The sequence below is a fragment of the Dromaius novaehollandiae genome, chromosome 13 (genome assembly GCF_036370855.1).
Source record: "Dromaius novaehollandiae isolate bDroNov1 chromosome 13, bDroNov1.hap1, whole genome shotgun sequence".
Classification (NCBI taxonomy): Eukaryota; Metazoa; Chordata; class Aves; order Casuariiformes; family Dromaiidae; genus Dromaius; species Dromaius novaehollandiae.
The window spans coordinates 6,901,532-6,921,301 of NC_088110.1; the positions used below are offsets into that span (position 1 = coordinate 6,901,532).

The window sequence follows — 19,770 nt, forward strand, 5'->3', positions numbered from 1 at the left end:
GTAGGCCAGTGTCTACAGGTGCCAGAAAATTAATAGATTTTCCTATAATTTTTTTAATGGGAGAGGGGGTTAGACCTCCTTCCTTGCTAATGTCATTCCCTTGGAAAATCCCTTTGAAGTTGATCGGAGTTTTGCCAAAGCCAAGACTGCAGAATTTGATCTGAAGAATTTACAAAGAACAAGTATGAATTTGTCAGTTGACTCTTATTATTTAGTCAGTATCCGAGAAAACAATTCGTTTGAATAAAAGGTTTGCAGGAATTGTTTTCATATGACCTTGTAATGCAAATCTAGCAATGCTCAGACTCCCTCTAAAGGAAACAGTGCCAGATGTGGTTGACCATTTATAGTTATCCAGATGGCTCCAACTCTAGTGAAATACAGTAAATGTTGAAGAATTTCCACATGAATTCAAGTGAAAAGGAATCTTAAAATTTGAGGGAGGGAAGAGGTAGAAGTGGACTCAATTCAAACTGACATAAGCAACTTAACTTCAGCATTATATCGGCTTGGATAAATCCTGTCTTCTGAGCTGTTCTTCATTTAAACACGTCCAGATTCTGAATTAGGTTCATAATAGCTGCTAATGATTTTTCTGCAGCATAGTCTTTGGAAAAACTGGAATAATATGTAGCTACATCTTTTTGTGAAGTAATTGTGCCTAAAGATAGTGAACACATATAACTAGATAGGGTGCTTATTAAAACTTGCAGACTCTTTTCAGAAGTCTGAAAACTAAGGGCATTTGTATCTTCTCTCGGTAAGATTTTTGCTTTCCTTATGGTAGTCGATCAAACTTTGAAGAGTGCTAAGCAATTATGGAACACACTGTCTTCTGTACCTATGCAATATTATAGAAAGGATTGTAGGTTCACTGCGTCATCTTCAAAATTATAGCAGAGTGAAATGTATATTATTCTACAACCAAGAAGCTTCAGTTGGTCCATGAATGCTGTAAAAGATGGTATCTGCCTGGAGAACTATATAATATAAATAGATAAGATAGATGTGGGATGAGAAGAGAAAAAGGTACAGAGAAAGAAAAGTGATTTTTCTGAAGATCACAAAGCAAGAATATAAACTCTTGCCAAATATTTTGGAGTCTAGAATTCATGTTACATTTTTTCCTTTAATCTTCAGAAAAATTCTTTTTTGAAATTATTGGATATAAATTCACTTATGTGTACTCACAACCCTTTTATATAGTCATCGCCATAGCTATCAAAACACAGGCAATTCCCTTTCAGTCAGCCAAGCTATGCAGGTAGTCCCTTATGCCCTATTTGTCTCTTTTTTAGGGTTTTTTGGTTGTAGTTTTTGATACATAAAACTCTAAAAAATATATATATATATATTTTTTTTAAGTAACTTTTTTTGCTGGTGAGCTTCACTAAAGTGAGTAGGTGAGGAACTGTCTCATACGGTAAAATATTTAAAATATAAATTTAAGATTTTTCATAGAATATAGATTTTTACATTTTCACTTAGGTGAATAAACTATTTTTTGATTGGTTAAGGTTAAGATGAAGGGTGTTCTTCTAGTAAATAAGAATGCAGCTATTAAATAATAATATGAAGACCATAACATTCACCTTATAAATTATACAAAACCACATTGCATTATTTTGTCTTTTTACCTACTGGGAATTATACTGTAAATTATTTAATATACTTGCTTTTGCTTCAGTCTGAGTTGCACATTTTATTGTGGTTTCACCAGTTCTGATTTTGAGTCCATACTTACTGCACACAGATTTGTAGTTTACAACTAAATAATGTGTTACAGGAAAAATAGTATTTTAATTTCTTTGCCTACCTCCCTTCTTTTATTTCTTAAAATAGGAGAAAGATTACTTTATATGTACTTCTTAATCAGTATCAGAGTTGTTATTTTACAGTATGAGAACTGTTGTCACTTTGTGGTCAACATTTCTTTGAACAGGCGACTGACTTTAGGCTCTCCATGTTTCACAGATTTAAAAGAAATCAGGTGGGTAATCGCAGTTCTCTACATTAAGAGGTTTTGTATGCGGAAAGAATGGTTTTGTCAGCTGTCAGTTGCTGAGGTTTGGAGTTGCGGATTACTCTGGAATACACATCTGAATTCCTTTTCTGGTCCCACAAATGTTGCATGCTGCCAACTTTTCTGACTTTGGAGCTCTAAATTAAGGCCAGTTCTTTTGCTCATCCCACAAACTCTTTCATGTTTTTTAACCGCAGCCTGAGAAAGGCGCCTTGGTTTCAACAGCAGCAGACCAGCATATGTTTACTTAATTCCTAAGACATGATGACAGTGGTCTTTTGTGCCACTAAAAGCTTTTTGCTTTATTATTTTCTGTTGAAGTTGATTTCTAAAAGTTTTTCACATGCCACATATTTTATTGCAGTGTCTTCAGTGTGACCCATGAACAGCAATGGAAATTAAAGGAACAGCAACTGAAACTGCAGATTGCTAAACTAGAGACTGCTCTCAAATCTGATTTAGCAGACAAAAATGAAATCCTTGACAAGATCAAAGTAGAAAGAGGTATATTTCTGAAATAACCCTCATTTTCTTAGGAAGTGAGCTTCTCCTGTGTTGCAATCCAGGCTAAGGTATATTTCACAGAAAAGCTTAGTTCCTATTGTTGGTGAGTTCAAAACTGCCTTTTAAGTGCACAATGAACAGTATGCTTAGCTTATGAGTAGCTATTAAATACAAAAATTGTCCCAGTACAGGTATGTATTGCTGAATGGGGACCATATGTTCCAGTTACATTAACTCCTCAACTGTTGGGTTAATATTTACTTCTTTATTCTCTATTTCTTTTTCTCTTTTCATCTACATTAAAAATTCTTACAGACAAGGCGACTGTCTGACAGGCCCTTTCAAAATATAAAACATCCATCCAATTGGATGTGTTGTGCAAAGGTATGTGTAACCCTATAGGCCATTGAAGATGGTTAATTGTCTTTCAAATTTTTGGATTCCAAATTTTTAGTATTTTTAGGATACATAAATTTAACTTACAGCTATGTACATTTAAACTAATACAATTTTGTTCTAATATTCCGAGCATGTGATTCAATTTGTGCTTTTCCCATGCTGTAGGACAACTCAGTGAATCTTTGAAACCTTGCAATCTTCTTTATCTCAGCCCTGTGATATACTGTGATAATACAAAATTTACGAAACAAAAGCACAGGCAGGAAGGAAACCAAATGTTTTTAGGGCTGATTCTTCAAACGTAACTTTTTGTGTGAATAATCTTGTAGAACTTAGTGGGCCCACTTTGTGAGTAATTCTTTTTACGATTATGGCTCCAGTTCAGCGTGTGCTTAATGTTGAGATTCTGAGTAGGTCTATTGGCTTCAAATACAAGATTAAGTATTTAAACACTTCATTTGATCAGAGCAAGTGTTTGCAAAATTAGCCTCAAGTGATACTAAAATACATAAAATGCCTTAAGCTATAATGATGTGAAGTTATGACATATGGATGCTTAATTTATAAACTTGAGAGAGGTGTTAACTGTAGTTTGGTTACACAAATGCAATGCAAGATTTAAAGTGACCCTAACTGCATGAAGATGTCATAGATCTTACTATTATTTGGTTCAGCTGACTGTGGAAAACTGGGTAACATCTGTCATCTTCAATCCTTTCTGTGGGCACTGTGTTTAAGTGGCAAGTCTTTAGCACCTGCTTCCCAGAGAGACACTTACTGCTTACTCTATGATTAAACTGGATCACCCAGGCTACTACACTTCCAATTTCTGTTGAACTGAACATGCTACAGCTTGAGTAGATGTTATACTTACTCTCCTGTGGTTTTTTACAAGTCCTTGTCATCCTCAGTTGGTTGAGCTACATTTGAATCTTTCTGGGTGGATCCTCATGCTTGTAGGACAGCTATTCAGCTTCCAGCTGTGTTAACTACAGTCCCAGTATCCCACACACGCACCTCCTTCCAAAGGCAGTTTAGAATAGACAATAGACATCACCTATTCATCAAGGGTACCCAAGAAATAGAAAAATTAATTAAAACCGTTCAAGGCCTGCATATTTAGGATTCGATTACAGCTTGCTTTGTTCATCAAAACTTGGGCACTCTTAGTTGCTTCAGCCACATATTTGGGATTATCTGCCTTTGCTGCACAGCCCCAAAGTTGAGCAGGAAAAGTAAATTTCAGTTTGTCCTAACCTACTGCCTGCTTAGTCGTTTAGCTATTTTAACCTAGAAATTTCGACCTCTGCTTCTATCCCTGGTGTGGTGAGGAGAGGTAGAAACAAAAAAACTTTTTTTTTGGAGGGGGGCAGTGGTTTTCCTACTAGGTAGGAAACCTCAGATAGGTTTGCTGAGACTGCTTGTTTTGGGGGGGCTTGGGGGTGTTTTTTCTGGGGGAAAGGGAATACCTTATTTCAGCCTTTCTTTTTCTGCCTGCTTTTCCAACAGATAGCCTGAGGTTTATATAATTTTCAGGGAAGTAGTGTAGAGCTAGTATCTTCTCTACCCTTTATAGTTGGCATATGATTCTTTTCCAGGAGTAGGTAAGATGTTAGAATAAATGAAGTCTTGAAGCTTCTTAATGCCACAGGAGGATAACATTATCTTGTCTTTTTCTCTGTCCTCCTTAAGTATTTCTCCTTTAGAGTAATGGTGTAATTTGGATCTGAACTCTTTTTGTTGTATTTTCTATCCATAACTTCGTAGTGTGCTTTCTAATAGGCAACTGAAATACTTCTAGACAGAAGGCAGAATAACATATTCTACCTTGTGACTGCATTTTCCCTTTTTTAGAATACTGTATTTGCTGATTTTTTTTTCCCACTTCCATTAGTCCTTTATTTTTGTGTTTGTCTTCCCAGACATATCCCAGACTCCCAGCCATCAATTGCAATTGCTGTTTGGTTAACATTCATTTTGTCTTCCTGACAGTATTGTTTCATGTAAATCTCAAAAGGGTGAGATAAGATAGTGTAAAAACTAAGTCGAAACAATCTATTATAGCAAGCGTTGGTGTTACTCATCTCTTAAATTCAGAAAGTGTGTATCTTTGTTTGACATGTTTATATCTAAACAATTTCTGTTTTTCATTAATATAATCTCATTCACTGCTGCATTTGCTGTTAGCAGTTATAGTACTGATTTATGCGCTGTTTACTAACTACATGTTTTTAGTATACATATAGGCCTACAGTTTAGGTTGCCTTAATGGACAAATATTTATTCTCAGTCAGTAAAAACTGACATATGTGAAATGTATGAGTAAAAGTTATGTTTCACTCTCTATGTATTCTGTCCATAAAAGTGAAGAAGAAGAAAAAAAAGTAAAGACAGTTCCAGTATTATTACACTGGGGACAAGATAAAAAGTGGAGGATTGGAGGTTACATGAGCAGACCAGCATATTCCCATTTTATGCAAGATAATGAGGAGAGAGAGTTCAGGCTTATAAAGAAGATAATCTTAGGCCCTAAATTGGATCAAACTTGTCATATAAATTATAAAAGGCAAACGGAGGGTTTGGCAAGGCAGAGAGGGAGGATAGATGCTCTTGTATATGGTGATGGGTAGATTGTGGGACAGTAAGGAAAAGATGTCTCAGTTCTCTTGGAAGTGTGTACTTTCTATTTACAGGGAAAGATGGTGACTTTGTTTTTTCCCCCTTCCTCCACTACCTGCTTGATTTTTAATATACTACTGGTGGGTTTTTATGAACTGTGTTTGTGGATTTATAGAGGAGGAATACGGATGCAGGGCTTTTGTTGATGAAGATGCTGATTATTTTCGTATTTTGCAAATATGTATGGAAGAATATTTAAAGTGGAGGACACCAGTGCAAGTTTATCTGAATTATATTTTTGAGTGGGAATGCGTATGTCAGTGCAGTAGGTATTTTGATTACAGTTGAGTGTGTTGTTGCACATGCCGTTGGTGACTTACCTTTTGTAAAGAACTTCTATCTGCAGCTCTGTGGCCTGCCTTCTGCTCTCAGCTCTCTAGCCTTCCATGCATGTTGCCGCAGCAGGTTTTTCCAGAGCCTCTGGGCATCATTTTTCCCTTGTTCTCATGTGGATATTCTCATAGCCTTTCACCTGCAAACCCTGATATTGTTGTGCAGGCAGGTTCTCATGGGAAGTAGTTGCCAGTGGTGTGAGAATTACTTCTCCCCTGCTTCTTCCCTTTGGTGTAGCTTTTGGTTTACATTAGGGGACCCAATAACATGCCTAAAGCAAGTTAAACAGCCAGCCAGCATGCAGCCCCAACTGCTGACCAAAGTGTGCTCCAACCAAGCGCTAAGAGCATTGTAAGTGGGAACCACCAACAGGGAGTTTGAGTGAGTCCTGATGGAAAAACTATGCAATTACATGGAAAAATGGAAGGGGAGGAGCAGCTGCTGTGCTGGAGAGGACACCCAGCAAGGGTGCTCATTTGGGGGCCCTCCTGTCACTTATTTTCCTGGCTGGCTGTTGGGCAGAGTATTTGCTTTCCTCCCTGCCTCTTCCCCTGTGTGTCTCACGTGCTTTGTCCCTGTTTCCCTCTGTCTTTCCTCTTTTTTTCCCCAAAGTAACCTTCAACATTAGTCAATATATGCCATCAGCTACAGACTTCGCTACAAAATCTTTCTGCAGGTGAACTTGTCTCAACATCCTTTGCACAAGAATATTAGCAGAGAAAGTCTTATAAAATTTTGTAAAAAAAAGAAAAAATATTGTCCAAAACTTTGCTAAATAATTCTGAGTTGAAGACCGTACTTCATAAAGTAATATTTTTCTGTTTGAGTCACAGAAAATTAGGTGATTTGTGGGCTGCTGATTCTTTTTAATTCATAAGTTTTCAGGGTCTCCTTATTACTCTTTAACAACTTTCTTTTATATAGATGCAATTTCCATTTCTTCTTTTTTTCGGTGTATTTTGTCTTCTCATGTTAGTAGAGCATTCAGTACACAAAATTCAGTAGAATTATATATTTTTTTCAGTGAGTCTCTAAATGTTTATGATAAATTCTTGTGATCATTGAAATAAGATAAGAAGAAAGCTCTAGGATATGAGATGTCCTTTCTTTGTCCCATGATGGCGTGTTGAGGTTTGGCAGAGAAGGAAACTTCTGAAATTCATCACTTCCTTTCTGTCTCCTTATGCTTTTCAAAAAAATGTGTCTGTCTGGTAAAAAGTGATATTTGAACATACGCATTTTGATCTATGGCTGGGTTCCTAGAAACACATGCTGTTGAGAATCTGGAGAGGCAACACGGAGAGTGCCAAGGTAGCCCAAGCTGTGGTGTTAACAGTTTGGCCATTTGGGTTGAACAAGCTGTTGAAATTGCTTCAGCTGGCTTTTAACCAAGTAAAACACGGCTGCAGACAGGTCAAGAATATTTCAGACAGAGCAGGCCTGAGACACCTCCGTCCGAAGGCCTCGTAAACTCAGTGGAAAGTTTATGGCCTGTTACTAGCAATGGGAGAGCTACGTGGTTATGCTATTGTCCAGGGCTCTTTTTTGCAAGTATACCACTGGGTGTTTCCTAATTTCTGAATATTGAACTTTAATACTGTTATTTGCTTGAATATGATCATTACTCACAAGCTTGAAAGTCATCAGTTGCATTAAATGAATGGAATTATTTTCTGGGTGATTGCTACCAGCTCTGCAAAAGCTAGTTTCCTTTCTATAACATTTACAATTTTTAAATTAACTTTTTAAGCAGCAAATGTGAATGGATATTAAAATGTCTACAAAAAAATCACTGGGGTTGATGTCAGAAAACAAGTGAACGGGGCTTGTTCTTGTCAGAAAATTTGTGACAAGAAGATAGAAGGACTTGAGGAGAGAGATCTTTTGTCCTTATCCCTGGAAAAAGTGCCAGTTCGGATCTCTGTTTTTATCTTAGGAAAAAGAAGTAACATCAGCATTAAGAGCCCTCTCCCTCTCCCCCCTCTTTTTTTTGTGTGGGACACTTCCTGCCCAACAAACACAGATCTCTTGGGTTTATTATTTGGAATGGAATAGTCCACAAGACTCAATTGCTGATAAGTGTTTCACAATCTTTTATCAAGGCTTTCCCCCTCCTCTTCCTTTCCCCCCAGAATCATCCCCCAAGGGCTCGTTTTGATTGTTTCCTTATTTGCTTTCTAATTGTTAGCTCCTAGGGGTTCTTACTGCATGCTTTCACAGTTGCACAAATGCTTTACATTTTCCTCACGACTGCAGAGAATTAAAACCTTACTAGTGAGTATGCGTTTGAATTGAAAGCGACTCTTGTGGAGTCCCAACACATGTACGAGTGAGGCTACTGTGTATTGGAGTATTGGCATTACAGATGATTCATTTTTAGTGAAGATGTCATTCGATATATAAACACTACAGAATTAAAATTAACCTGATGTCAGTTTTTGAAACATGCCCAAACCCTTGAGACTAGAATCTCAACTGCCTGCTTCGTGCTGAGTTCAGACCTCAAAACTGAAAAGCTGTTCTGTAAAAATAGATAACTGTGCATCATGCCCTGAGGGCCAACAGAAAACATTCCAGCATTAAAAGGGTAGCGTGGACTATTTTTTCAACAGGAGTAGGATATATTCTCAACTAAGTGTGTATTTTTTTGCCATTCAGCTCCCACTAGTGCAGATGGGAATTGCGAAAGCTAATACTTGCACATCAGGTTGACAGTGTACATTTGTATCATTTTGACCTAGAATATGAATTTACTGTGTTTAAGCACGTGGTATGAGAAAATGACTTCAGAACTTTCAAAAAAAAAAAAAAAAAGAACAGAAGAAACAGAAGGAGAAAAAACATTGTTATCCAGAGGATAAGGAATTTGGCAGGGGGAAGGAAAGTAACAGGAAAGAATATTTTTGTCCCTTAGAAATTTTGATTTAGAGAAAAGTTAGTATTTAAAACTTCTCTGTATGAGAGAAGGTACATTGTTATAACTGAATTATTTGGGTAGTCCTTAAGTCTTTTCTCCATTCTTATTGAGGGAAATTTCTTATTGAAGCACCTGAGAAATCATTTTGGGTGTAGCTATGCATTAGTGGGTATTAGGGGAAAATCTTTATATCCTTCAACTGAGAAATTTAATGGTATTTAGACATTCAGGCTGACAAAGAATTTTAAACCTCCTTTCCTCCCCCCTCCCCCGCAGAAGAGAAACCCAGTGAAGCTGTACTTAGTTGGGGATATCCTCCTATTTGGAAATGCACAAAGAGTAGGTGTTTGATGCTGTGGGTTCAGTTTTAATGTAAGAATGCTGTACCTTTTTATCCATACAACTCTACCAGATAAAAGAGGAGTCATTTTCTATGTCCCTCTTGTCATTTGTTAACACCGAAGATTTCCCTATGCAAAATAAATTAGTTTTTACATTTTTAATGATTTTTTTATACAGAAAGTTAATATGAAAAAGCAAGTTCATGGTTTTTATAATTATGTTGAATTAAGCAGAATATCATATTCTTTCTCTGTATGTAAAGACCAAAATGAAAAGCTGACCCAAGAGAACAAAGACCTGCAGTTACACTGTCTGGAACATAAGCAACAACTAGAAGAACTGAAAAACCACATGAAGTTTTTCACCAAGGTGAAGTCTATTTCTGTTTAGACAATGACCAAAAAAACCCATTCTATGTTTTATACATAATGCAAGTACTTCCCTTAAAAGTAAAAGAATGCGGAAATATAAGAGAGTTTATTTATTCATGGTAACAGGCAAAATGTCATGTGTAGTGAGAATGCATCTTGTCATTCTGAATGTCTCTCTCCATTATTCATTCACATCCGATAACACCTTTTCATTGAGTATTTCTGTTTCAGGAAAGTGATATTGGTGTGGCAGAACTCAGAGAAGCTCTTATGCTTATAAAGGTAACTTACAAAGAATGTATGTGCATTTACTTATTTATTTATTTCTCTCCAAACTCTTTGTTGACCCTTGCATGTTTTCTATACCATGCCCAGGGTTTTCTAGGGATGTATCATTTGTGCACATTTTGATAGCTAATGCTTCAAGCTTGTACATGTGCATTTGTCATTTCTCAGTTACAGTGAAGCAGAAGAAAAAATTGCTAGGATGAAATTTACTTAGGGTTATGTACATATTTCATTATAACATCAAAAGTGAATTAAACCAGATTTGAAAGCATTTTCTTTAAAAGTTGCTTTTTCTCAGTTAAAGGAGTTATCACTTCAACTTGTTTTTATGTCTCCTTTCTATAACACCGATCTGAAACAATATTTTGTTTAGTAATGCGGTAAGTTATGGGAGCATATTCTAAGTATAGAAGTGCTGAAAACACAATAAACAGATGCTTAGCAACTTTTCTCTGTTTATTAAAGCAAAAAAAATCCCTGGAAAAGGTTGGGGGGGGTTGCTTTTCTGGTTTGTTTGTTTTGCACATTAGTTGTAATTCTGTTGCTTACAGCAAAATTGAAAATGAAGTGCAGAGAAAAGAAATCACGGAAGATATAAGTTAAATTTTCACTGTTCAGAGGACCCTTTTTTGCTTTCTTGACGAATATATAGAATATCTTTCTGCTACTTAACTGCAATAATAATTCCATAATGATAATGAAAAAAGGAAAGCAAAAACGGGCTGATGTGAAAAAGTTATTACTATTACACAAAAATTAAAATACCAGTATTTGTGATAGAAGTAATGTGGCCTGGAGAGTAATAATTCTGGTTTTCACTAGAAAAGTGTTAGTTATTATATAAAAGGCCAATCTATAAGGATTTTGTATTTTCAGTGGATAGAAGAGAATGATTGCTTTTAAGTATTTCATACTTTATAATTGGTTCCTGATGATCAATAGATTACACTCCTGAATGTAATCCTGACAGTTATTGGTCTACCTCATTCCTAACTTCTGTGCTATGGCATACTCAAAATTTACAGAATTGGCCTGTGTTATTTAGTTCCAGAATTCTAGCCCAATGTTACATTTAACCATGCACAAATGCATACAGTTATTTTGCAAAAGTCTGTTTCAGTAATTTTGCAAATTGCTCCAGGTTCGAAAGCAGCAGAAGAATGGAGACCTTACGATTTTTGAAAAAATAGAAGATGGCATCCATAAAGATTTGGAACAGTCCATGCGGGAGCTTCAATTAACACATGCAGAAACTGTGCAAGAACTTGAGAAGACAAGGAATATGTTAATAGTACAGCATAAAATTAACAAAGATTACCAGGTACTAACCTCTACTCATAGTGGGGAAATAACCAGAGAATAGCATTTTAACATTTGTAGCACTGGAACTTGTTCTCCCTTAGGAAAACATGAAGTCATAATTAAGACTTGGAAGTTCAGCAATAAAGCCAGTCTGTTTTTTAGGTAACCAAACATAAGATTTGTTGTTGTTAAAAGTATTAATTAAAAAGTGTGAGATCCAAATGCCTATAAATTTAGTCTTTTGACTCACCCTGATTAGAACTCTCAAATACTTGCCCTCTTGGGATTATCTCTGAGCTCTTATCAGGTCCTCACATGAAAAGCAATGAGTGTACTTGTCAAATAGCTTACTTTTCCACAACACTCTACTTTCACTCTTTTGTGCTGGGTTGTTGCAGATCATATTTTAGATTTTCATTCAATTCGAGTTTAAAATCACAATATCATTAAATAAACCATTAGGAACATTCACCTGAAAGAACAGCTACTCCATTGTTCTTAAAAAAAGATTCTATGTTTTCTTGAAATTAGAACAGACTGCTGTGTTGTTGAATTAAAAATTGCCACTATTTTTGCATACTCTAAATGCTTTTTCTCAAATTTAACGCAGTTTTCTTATTTGTAGCCAAAAGCATGTGCAATATCAATGAAGACAAGCCTCAGAAGTCTTTTTCTTTATGTGCAAATTTTTTTTCAGACTGAAGTTGAAGTAGTGACACAAAAGATGGAAAGTCTACAGAAAGATTATGAGGTAAAACTGGAACAGTATGTCCACCTGCTTGATATTAGGGCTGCACGCATCAGAAAACTAGAAGGTATTTTTGAAATATGCTTTCCTCCAATGTTTACATAGTTTATCTGCTACAAATTATCATTGTAAATGTCAAGTTTCTCAGCTGAAACACCTTTCTGTTTCTAAAACTAGTAGAAAACTCAGATCTTTCATGGAAAATTATCTGTATGCTGTTCCATTGACTTAGATGTTAAAGTTATTAATCAAAATCAACATAGTAGTTTATGCTGCAGCTATTCCTGAGTTAGGATAAAGCTAGGAAAACTTTATGATGTTTCTTAACATAAATCATATATCTATGGTCAATCTCTTATTTTGCTATTCTATGATTACATTATCATTTTGTGTTGCTAAAAATCCCTAAGTCATGGCATAATAACTATACCTACAAAACATTTCAGTATGATGAATTTAAAATGCTGTTTTAATGTATCCAGTGCATAAATGGTGTGTATGAGACCTGAAGGAAAGCTTACAAAGCCTAATGTGATAACAAGTTTAATGTTTTGTCTCCAAATTGCGTCCACTTACTACAGGATTGCATGATGATTTATGTCCTAATTCTGTAAGCATGTATTTTTCTTTCTTTCCCTGGCAAATATTATTTTGTATAGTTAAACTGTACAAAAATATACATATGCTAAGTCTCTACTGCATTTTAGCATAGTGATACTTATTTTGATTAATCTGTAATGTTTCTGCATTCTTGCTTTTTATAACTCCCGTGTAGCTTGTTATAAACTTTTAGGAGCCTATGTCTATTGTTATATGTATTGAAGCAGCTCTTCTGTGGAGGTATTCTTGATTGTTGTCAGTACGCTAAATGAGCAGCAGATGTGTTATTTTAAATATTCAAATTCTTTTTGGTAACACCTTTAAAAAGGTAAAATTTTTAATATAATTGGATTACTCCTTTTTCCTCTCTACTCAGTCATTAATTATGATTGGTGTTAAAACAAGAAAGTCATACTGTAGCTCTGCTTTATTTGTTGCAGCTCAACTAAGAGATATTGCCTATGGTACTAAGCAGCACAAATCCAGACCAGAAATATTGCCAGATGATCCAGTGGATGAATTTGATGAAACTTTACATTTAGAAAGAGGAGAAAATCTTTTTGAAATTCATATTAGCAAAGTGATCTTTTCTACCGAAGCTGTGCAGGCTTTTGGTGACCAGGAACCTGCAACTTTTTGTACTTACGCATTCTATGACTTTGAACTTCAGACAACTCCAGTAGCGCGTGGGTTTATCGCATCCTATGACTTCACTTCTCAATATCTTGTACGGGTTGATGACTACTTCTTGCATTACATACAGCGAAATAGTATCACACTTGAGGTCCATCATGCATATGGCACAGATTATGAAACAGCTGCTGCATGTCAACTGAAGTTCCATGAAATCTTGGAGAACAATGGCAGGATCTACAGCACAGCAACTTTAGTTGGTAATTAACATATCAAAAACTATTCTCTTTGATGCAATATTTTAAGTGGCAATAAAGTAATATGTATTTAGCCAACACCGAGTTCATGTATTAATACTTCAGAAGGAAAAAATGGTTTATATAACAGGATATTTTCTCTTAGATGTGCAGCATGTTCCCTTGATTCTGCTGACAGTTGTGGGAAAACTTTGGCAGGTGAAATTTTGCCCAGAATAGAGTGAGGACAAAGATGGTCTTAATATAGTGATACTAAAGTATGTGGCATATTAGACTGGATGCTGGAAATGGCATTAGAGGATCTTGTCTGGCAATTGCATGCTATTGTTTGTCTTGCGTAAAGGTTACTTAGAAAGTCATATTACACATGTAAAGAACATTTTAATAAAAGAGATAATGTTGTCTTATTCAATAGAATTATATAACAACCAGGAAAAAAGTCGTTAGTAGAGCAGCATACTTGATTTCACTGTAGTACTATTCAGTTTTTAGCATTTTTTATATGAATACTGTAGAGAAGATTTTAAAATGATACAAGATTAATATTCTGTTTCATTTTAGTGAATTACTTAGGTTGTAGTTAAATGTGTTTTAGTTGTTTAATGAATGTTTCTTTTGTCCTCTAAGACTGATACTGATAAAAGATTACCCTCCTTACTTCACTGTGAAATACGAAATACAAGCTCTGAGTCACAAAATCGCCTGTTGTACTTTATGGTGTGTCTTATATTCTAGTACTTACAGTTTGGCATGGATAAAACATAATCCAAGAATTTAGCCTGGGCATGACTTGCTGTTTTATTTGAGTGAAGCAGTGGGTGAAATTATGCTTCTACTGAAGTCAATAGCATTGTCATGTAATTGATTTCAATGAAACCATAATTTCACTTAATATGTGTGAATTATTTTATTTTTTCATATGTAATTATTTAGTTTGGCAGAATATACTTTGAAAGCAAAAACATTTCTGCATTAGAAAACTGTCAGAGATCAGTGCTTCATACCTGGCCCTTGTGTCATAAATCTATCACCTCATACTTCATCAGTAAATAAAGAAGAAATGGTTACAGTGGTTGGTTGTAATTTAAACTGATAAGTCACAAGTCTGAATATAAGAGTAGTAAAACATTAAAAAGGTATGAATGATATGCTTTACTGATAAAACTGTCTCATATACAAGTGTAATCTATAGAGGGATTTGGGTTTTTTTTTTTTTAATTCTTTTTAAAACAATAGAATATCTTAGAATATCTTAGACTAGCCTTTTCTTAAAAGAATTCTTTTTTTTATGCTGCTTGCTTTTTCTGCTGGAAGTATTTTGCCATATCAGTATATATAGAGGCCTCTAACTGTCTACTTTTGTCAGTGTCAAAAACATGGTTTAACAAGCCATTACAAAGTGGTATTTTAGCCAGTAATTAAAACTGTGTGCCACTTTGTGGGGCATTTTCAACTGTAGGCATACCAAAGTTTCCTAAGTTGTATTTCCCTTAGAGAGATTAGAATATTGAACTTTATTTGACTCTATAGCATGGACAACAAATGAAACAAATTTCATCTTTTGTTTTTAGACCTTGTAGAGCCAGCAAAGTTGTTCCTGATTCTGAGATAAACTGAACATGTCAAGTCACCAAAACTGTCATGGTGCATAGTCACAAGATCAGTTAACACTTGATTTGTGGTGTTTCCTAGCTTTTGTATTTGACTTAAGTACTTCAACATTGGAAAGAGAATTAATGTAATCATAAATATATTTATTGCTTAGGAATCAAAGGAAACATCCAAAATTATGGAACTGTAGAATACTGGATCAGGTTACGAGTTCCGATGGATCAAGCTATTAGACTCTACAAAGAAAGGTCAAAAGCTCTGGGGTATATAACATCCAATTTTAGGGAACATGAGCAATCAGCCCAGGTATGTTTGTTTTTGTACTTAATAGTTTTGATGGAATAAACTATTCAGACTTACTTTTTCAGTTCAAATAATTTAGTTCAACACTGTGTATAGTCAAGGTTAAGGAGCTTAAAGTTTCTTGAATGGAAAAATATCACTTGAATGACATTTTTATCATATAAAGAGTTCAAGAACCAGCTGAATCATAGCTTTGCTAAAGAGCCTAAGTCTTAAACAAGTTATTAATTTTTACTGAAATCGTCAATAACTTTGTGGCCTGAAAATTTGAAATAATTGTGTGATTAATATATTTAATTTACTTAGCCTGTAAGTGTCAGATTTTCTTAACACTTTGCTGTATTACAATACAAAGGAACGTTAAGCCAACTTCAGTGTCAGATTACTATTGTAGGTTGAGTCATTTTTAAGAAAGGTCTCAAAGTTCTTTAAGCTTGGGTAGGAAGGTCATATTATTTCACTTTTCCTTTTCTTAGATGGAGATGGAATTCCGTTGCTATAACTCACTGTATAATCGTGCTTAAACCAGGGTCACAGACAGAAAAAGAAGGGAGTTTTGGATATCTTGAATAATTGCCTTAGGAAATTAAAACAACCAAGCTTAACTGCATAAATTCAAGCGCCGTAGACCTTCTAACATGTCATTTTGTTATTTATTCCAGCCTAAATAACTGTAAACCTGGAGTAACTTTAATGTTTTATATTATACCACAGTATATTATACCAGAATTTCAGTTTACACTGTAACGTAATCTGAGAAGTATATTTGGTGCATGAATTCTATTATAGGTCAGCGCAGGCATTTTCAGAGTAACTTAGTGGTTGATAATATTGTAACATTTATTTTAAATCTGATTTTAAAAGAATCAAAGGTGATTTTTAACTACCTGGTAAATTCTGGCAGTTGTTAAATGCCAAAGTTGAAATGTAAGACATGTGGAAGAAAGAGTTTTATTGTAATTATTGTGAAGTTCCGGGTTCAAATATGATAGATTATATAGGAGGAAATAAAGTCAGAAAAATGGGAGAAACGAAGGACAGCTTCTACAGAGGTGTCTGAAACACTGCAGTTTTCAGAAATATTTCATGGCAGAAACTGAATGTCATATATCCATAGCACAGATGGTTACATTATGTTAAAAGTTCCATTTATCTGCAGCTGCAAAAGTAGCTTCAGTTGTGTGTTCCGAAATTTAAGCTTTCCCTAGTTAAATATATAAAAACTTTCTGTCCTGTATAGTTGTAGAAATTGTGGAAACATGAACTGTGTGCAAACTGCTACAATGAATTTGTTCCAGTTCTGCGCATAGCTTGAAATGTAGACTTAAGGTTGCACAGTAAGTAGTTAATCTTAAACCTGTATCTGGCTTTCTCATTAGCTATTTCAGTTTGGATTATTTAATCAAAATATTTAATGTTTTATCACACAAAATCAAATTGATACACATTTCCCCAGATACCAAAAGACAGAACATTGCTAGAACACTGGCAGGATAATTATGTACAATGAATGGAAGTACCTGTGACATTGTAACAAAAAAAGGTAGAGGCTTTTGATACCAATATAAAGATAATTATATTATTTGTTTTCTTGTTACTCTTCCATTTTTATTAAAATGAATTTCCCGGTATGCTGTCTTTGGGTTCCACAGTATGTACAGGCCATGATGATAGGTAATTGATAAAATTTTTGAAATCATTGAGTTCGTTATCTACTTTAAACTTTTATTATTAATATTTACGTGCTAATTTCTGCTTCTGGAATTTGTTTGTGTATGTAAAGGTTTTGGAAAAAGAAAATGTTGAGACAAATTAATTTGCAGTGCAATTTAATTATTGAAAAACATATATAAAATGGACTACAGTTATAAAAAATTATATCTTGACACAGAATAGCTGTCAAGATCAGAATCTTTAATTTGAAAGTGGCACTAGATGTGAATCACTCTTAAAACTGTCATCTTCACTATTTTGTAGGTAATCAAATGACAAGTAGATGATGAAATTTTAGGAGAATAAAGCAAATAATCACAGACAAGAAAGGATTAACCTCTTATTTCTTTATACCTACAACCAAAGAGAGATGTAGCTGAATTTATAGAACAAGTAACATTTTGATGTAAGAAGTTAGACAATAGTTGGAGTGTCATTCAAGCAGTTATTTTTCTATTTATATAGGGTGCAGCAACATAAGAATTCTAATGTTTTTAATTTAACTTCTTTTTCATTTAAAGCAGCAGATACTCAGAACTGCCCAAGTCAGCACTTCAACAGATGGCAATTTAAATGAACTCCACATTACAATAAAATGTTGTAACAGTCTACAGTCCAGGAAAAACCATCTTCAGCCAAATCCTTATGTTGTCTACAAGTTCTTTGATTTTGCAGACCACGATACTCCCATCATTTCTAGCAGCAACAACCCACAAATAGATGACCATATGTGTTTCCAAGTGCCAATGAATGCAGATTTAGACCGGTACCTAAAATCAGAATCATTAACTTTTTATGTATTTGATGATGGTGAAGCAGAAGAAGGTGGTTATTTAGGAAAAGCCAGTGTACCTCTAATTTCTTTAGCACATGACAGATGCATCTCCGGTAAGAATTTGACCTTTTTAAGGCTAACAAAATCTTTACCTCCTGTTTCCATATCCCTTTAAACCTCTTTAAGAACCAAAACAATGAAAAACCCTTACCTATCATCTATGGTTCTAGTTTGACAGAATTTTAAACTCCGGTGAAATCCTAGAAAGCAATTTTGCATTATAGTGTTACTTAAGTCATGGCTCATGAAAAGTCTGTGTCAGAGCTTGAAACTGATTCTTTAATATAATGAGTAAACTTCAAATGTTGGAGGAAGAAAAGAGTTTCAAATATCTCTTTTGGTCACTAAGACAGGACTAACAGAACGTTCCAGGGTTGCTGCCCCTTTTTCCGCTTTCTATGAAGAGCAGCCCTGCCTTCAGTGCATGGACTGCTCCCCACAAGTTGGTATCATTTGCAAACTTGCTGCAGTGTTTGTAATAAAACTGCTTAATAATTATTTCTGTGTCAGCTATGAGATATTTATACGATTTATATATTGTATTTAACAAGATGACTCTATAATGATCCCACGTAAATGGATAAAAGGGGAAAATTTGCAAGTGAATTTAAGATATTTCTTCTCTGGTAAAGATTTGGCAACTTACAGATATTTAAAACCTGTTTAATTTTCTTTAAGAAAAGTAACTTACTCAAAAAAAAGAAAATGTTTTGGTTAAGACAGATATTGAAAGATGTCGATAGAGTCAGTTGTGTGGTATTGGATTGACTGAGAAACCAACAAGATATCTTGAAAGAACACAGTAATCTAGTGAGTTATACCTGTTAGCTGTGACAATGCTCCTAAATCCTACATTTCTGAATGTCCTCCATGATATTTGGAACTACAAAAGATAATGTTTTGACATTATTTGGCTTCTAAAATTACAGCTATTAAATCATTAAATCATTTAATTCTTGACTCACAAATACTCACAAATACTGATTTGTATTGCATTTTATTGTATATGTCTAAAATAAGATATTCAAATAAGATTTGCATTATGCTTTCAGGTACTTTTGAACTAACAGATTCTGAAAGATGTGCTACTGGTACTATCAGAGTTGAGTTAAAATGGAAGTTTGTCTATTTACCACCAAGTGGGTCAGCAATGGCTGCAGACTTAGTAAATTACATTCAAAATGAGAAATCAATGGCAACTAAATTACTGGAAGAGGAAGAAGTGCAGGCTCCAGCCCTGTCTCCTCCTTTTACTTCATCAATGACAGTAAGTAATTTAACAAACTCGCAGAATTTAAGAGATACAAAAGACCTATTACATCAGATCATTTAGTTCTTCCCTGATGACTAGAATTTATCCTCACTGTAAAATAATGCTTAGCACAAATATTTCATATAACGAGTATCTTGAATTTCCTTTTGGACGTGAAATTTTTCCTGTGTCCATAATCTTCAAAGGTCTTCTGTAATGGTAGGTTAGCACAATTTCAGTGGGGGAAGGAGAAGAGAAATAACAAAAATTAAGTATCTTCCTTATGAAATTAGTGCTTATTAATTCTGTTTTCAGTGCGGCTGTCCTCTTTAGAATGAAGTACTCATATGTTTGTATAACTTTAGGTCTGAGATTGAAATTTGTGAATCAGCTACCTATTTGTGAAGTCAGCTACCTATTATTTCTGTGGTCTCCTAGAAACTCGGCCAGAACCCAGTCAGTAGGGATAACTTTGGGCCAAAAGAATTCTCAAGCAGCTAGACCCAAGCCATATGTAGACAGTTACATGTGTCTGCACCACACTCCTTTTTATTTTGTTGCCTGGAGCATGGTGCTAAAATATCCAAATTACCTTCTTAAAATCACTCATAAACAAACTCATAAATAAAAAGTAGAATGAGGAAATTATTGTGCATAAAA

At 34.8% G+C, this 19,770-nt stretch overlaps 1 protein-coding gene across 9 annotated transcripts in view; it reads left to right on the top strand.

Moving 5' to 3' along the window:
- Positions 1 to 19,770, top strand: part of RPGRIP1L (RPGRIP1 like) — an 81,617-nt gene that overhangs the window by 27,799 nt on the left and 34,048 nt on the right. For 7 of the 9 annotated variants that reach the window (XM_026102206.2, XM_026102205.2, XM_026102207.2 and 4 more), the window contains 9 exons: positions 2,388 to 2,527; positions 9,460 to 9,566; positions 9,800 to 9,850; positions 10,998 to 11,177; positions 11,856 to 11,973; positions 12,947 to 13,399; positions 15,162 to 15,313; positions 17,545 to 17,911; positions 18,911 to 19,125. In XM_026102206.2, the coding sequence (XP_025957991.2) occupies positions 2,388 to 2,527; positions 9,460 to 9,566; positions 9,800 to 9,850; positions 10,998 to 11,177; positions 11,856 to 11,973; positions 12,947 to 13,399; positions 15,162 to 15,313; positions 17,545 to 17,911; positions 18,911 to 19,125 (1,783 nt within the window). The remainder of the gene's footprint in view (positions 1 to 2,387; positions 2,528 to 9,459; positions 9,567 to 9,799; positions 9,851 to 10,997; positions 11,178 to 11,855; positions 11,974 to 12,946; positions 13,400 to 15,161; positions 15,314 to 17,544; positions 17,912 to 18,910; positions 19,126 to 19,770) is intronic. The other 2 variants (XM_026102208.2, XM_026102213.2) reach the window with 1 other exon arrangement.